The sequence below is a fragment of the Marmota marmota genome, unplaced genomic scaffold (assembly GCF_001458135.2).
Source record: "Marmota marmota marmota unplaced genomic scaffold, marMar, whole genome shotgun sequence".
NCBI lineage: Eukaryota > Metazoa > Chordata > Mammalia > Rodentia > Sciuridae > Marmota > Marmota marmota.
This window is the reverse complement of record NW_026000171.1, coordinates 2337130-2340754: the sequence shown is the minus strand read 5'-3', so window position 1 is coordinate 2340754 and position 3625 is coordinate 2337130. Positions and strand designations below refer to the sequence as shown.

The 3625-nt window shown below is 45.0% G+C and overlaps 1 protein-coding gene across 1 annotated transcript in view; it reads left to right on the top strand.

Moving 5' to 3' along the window:
- The window catches only part of Cd9 (CD9 molecule), a 32132-nt gene extending 29417 nt beyond the window's left edge, over nt 1–2715 (top strand). Inside the window, exons 7-8 of the mRNA XM_015500731.2 lie at nt 902–985; nt 2237–2715. Coding sequence (XP_015356217.1) covers nt 902–985; nt 2237–2302 — 150 coding nt within the window. The 3' untranslated portion in view covers nt 2303–2715. The remainder of the gene's footprint in view (nt 1–901; nt 986–2236) is intronic.
- Nucleotides 2716–3625: the final 910 nt, after the last annotated feature.

The window sequence follows — 3625 nt, the reverse complement described above, 5'->3', positions numbered from 1 at the left end:
GGGGGGGCACATGAAATACACATATATGGAAATATGTCACAGTGAAATCCATCCATTTGTATAATTAACAGGTGTCTACAATTATAATAAAAAGAAAAGCAAACATGAATAAAATAAAAATCAAATAAATAAATATTTCTTCCACTTAAAAGGGCCCCAGAGTGACCATCTTATTTCTCCCATGCCCTGGGCCCTTTCCTCAAGGGGAGCAATACAAAGACTAGACCAGAGAACTCACAAAGTGCTCAAGCCCCCTGTAGACACTGAGCACCTAAAACTGCCCCCTGATGCCCCAGCCCTTCAGCTATTGAGGACTGGCATGACTTTGAGTCTTGAATGCCTGCTTTAAGAGACCCCAGGGGCCTGGGGCTGTAGCTCAGTGACAGAGCACTTGCCTAGCCTGTGTGAAGCCCTGGTTCATCCCTAGCACTGAGAAAAAAATAACAATAATGGAAACCTCAAGCCGGGCATGATGGCACATGCCTATAATCCCAGCAACTCAAGTGGCTGATGCAGAAAGATCATAAGTTCAAGACCAGCCTCAGCAATTTAATAAAACCCTAAGCAACTTATCAAGATCCTGTCTCAAAACAAAAAATAAAAAGGGCTAGAGATGTAGTACATGGTAAAGTGCCCCTAGATTCAGTATTGAAAGGAAGAAAGAAACCCAAAACCTCTTCCTTCCCTGATGTCTTGCCCAGATTGTAGGCACCACTTCCCATATCTCTCTCAGGTCACCTTTCCATCCAGCAGCCAGGGCATCTCTTAACCCTGAATGTACCTATCCCCAGCCTGTTCTCTGACCACTAGGGCTCCCAGTGTGAGACAGGTGCTGCTGGAGGGGGGCAGTTGCCCCAGTGTGGGGATTGTGTGTGACCCAGGTCTTGTTTGCCTCCCCAAGTCCTGCCCTGAGGCCATCAAAGAGGTCTTCGACAGCAAGTTCCACATCATTGGTGCAGTGGGCATCGGCATCGCAGTGGTGATGGTGAGTGGCAGAGTCCTCCAGGGCGGGGCTGGCTTTCGAGTAGATGACACTTATGGAGCACCTGCTCTGACTGGGCACTGTTTGACTAATTACACTTACTAATGTAACCCTACAAGGGGGGTGCTATTAATATTTGCATTTTATTGCTAGGTATTAGAGGGCTGGGGGTGTAGTGTAGTTCAGTGGTGCAAGGCCCTGGGTTCAATTGCATCACTGCCAAAGAAAAGGAAGTGGACAGGTTGACTAAATTGATCAAGGCCTCTTAGCTCATGAATGAAGGATCCACAGTCTGAACTCTGGGTATTTCCGGAATTCATTCTTCTTGCCCTTAAGGCAGTGGTAGTGCCACTGCTCTCGGGACATGTGTCATCGTGTACCTGTTTGTCTTTTTCTTAAAAAAATCTGGTCACTAGAAAAGCCACGGGAATGAAGTGTTTCATCTTCCATGGTCTGAGGGGCATCCAAAGGTGCGCAGCCAGCAGGAAGACTGAAAGCTTCAAGTATTCCACTTCCCTGCCGATCAGCCCCTAGAAACCATTAAGGGCTGACCTCAAGGTCAGCCGTCTGCCTTCTCTCCCTCGTGGAGGAGTGATCAAAACCCTAGGCCTCCCTGGGACAGCCAGGCTCACTCAAAGTCCCAGAATCTTTTGCTTCACCCTTCTTTCTGCCCCTTTGCAAACAGGGCCCCAGAAAAAAATGGCTTCCTTTCTGGGTGGTGATTTGCTTCCTCGTCTGCAGCCAAGAAAGCTTGAAGCGCTTCAGTAAAAAGACATAATAACACCTTTAAAAATAGAATTTTAAACACAGATACACAAAGATGAAAGCAAAAGTAGTGGTCTCAGGCTGAGGGTGTGTTTCAGTGGGAGAGCACTTGCCTAGCATTCACAAGGACCTAGATTTTATCCCCAGCCCCACAAAGAAAATTCCTAACCTGTGCCGTCTAGTATTGAAATATCTGGAATCTGAGCATTGAATTTTGTTCTGGGCTTATTGGACTTATCCTGAAAGCTCTCCAGGGAAAATACTTGTGCTGCTTATATTGGCCAACTCTCAGAATTCCTTGAGTCCAGGGGTCCTTCAGCAGTCCTTCCCTTTATCTAGTCTTCATCTCTCCTGCTTCAGCACCCTTTAACTCATTTAACTTCATGGAATCCATTCCCCTTGTCATTTGTCTTGAACTGAATGGCTCACGTCTTGCCCTTCCCCTCTGCCTTCCCTCAAACAAAACCACCCTGTTCTTCTGTCTTCCAGATATTTGGCATGATCTTCAGTATGATCTTGTGCTGTGCTATCCGCAGGAGCCGCGAGATGGTCTAGAGTCAGCTCACATCCCTGAGCAGGAAAATCCACCCCCAAAGATTGTGGTGGTTTTTTGATTTTTTTTTTTTTTTTTTTTTGCCACTAACATTAGTATCCATTCTGCATTTCTAAACAAAAGTTATTCTGTGTTTGTCATTTTAATGCTTTATTCAATATTGACATTTGTAGTTCAGAGATTTGGGGGTTTGGTTTGCTTTGGTTTATATTTTTGTTGTTATTGTTTATTTTTGCTTGTATGTTAAGCAGAAATCCTGCAATGAAAGGTACTATATTTGCTAGACTCTAGACAAAAGATATTGTACATAAAGAGAATTTTTTTGTCTTAAATAGATAAAAATATCTATCAAATTTAATCAGGTTGTAACTTATATTACAGACAATTTGATACATAATAAAAGATTATGACAATATCCTGGACTGGTTTTTGGTTTTTGCTTCGTTTAATTTTCAAACATTTTTCAACTACTGTTTAACTGCATTTATATGAGAAGTCATTGGAAGATGTGTCTCCCTACTTACTAGTGAAGAAATCGAGGCATGGATTGATTAAGAGGTAGTCGGTGGGGTGGGGGGGCCCAGGGATTGAGCCCAGGACCTTGTGCTTGCTAGGCATGTGCTCTACCACTCAGCTTTTCTTCAATCCTTTTCTTCATTTATTTTATTTTGAGGCAAGGTCTTGCTAAGTTGCCCAGGCTGGCTTCAAATTCGCGATCATCCTGCCCCCGCCTCCTTGAGTAGCTGAGATTTACAGGCATGTGCCACTGCACGGGGCACTCATTGGTTTTATGTAAGTTGTAGAAACAGCCTGAAAAACAGGGAAGGTCCAAAGGCAGAGATAGTCAGCTGCATATTCGTGGGTCCCAGCCAGGGATCTAAGAGTCTAAGGACTTTATTCAACTATGATTTAAACCCACCCAGGGATAAGTGACCTGAGGGTATTTCCCACCCCACCATCCTCTGCCATCAAGCTGGCTTTGTAGGCCTGAGTATCTAATGTAATTGTCCCCACTCAAGTCTTCACCATCAGACCCCTGGAGAGCTAATTGGATTTCTTTCCTTTTAAATTGGATTTCCCCAAACCATCTGCTTCCCCTGTGGAAATGCAGGCAGGATCCAATCTTATCCCAGGGCAGAATCTGCACTACTTGCAAGGATCCAGATCCAGACAGACCTGACCTGGCCAGGCAAATTTGAGAGGACCAACCCAGTGGGGTTGTTCCAACATCCCTGCAGGGACAGTCTCTAGCACCTATAGAGCTCAGCACAATTCAAGCTGTCCAGCTGCCCCTCATGTCACCCCTGGGGTTGGAGAAACACGTA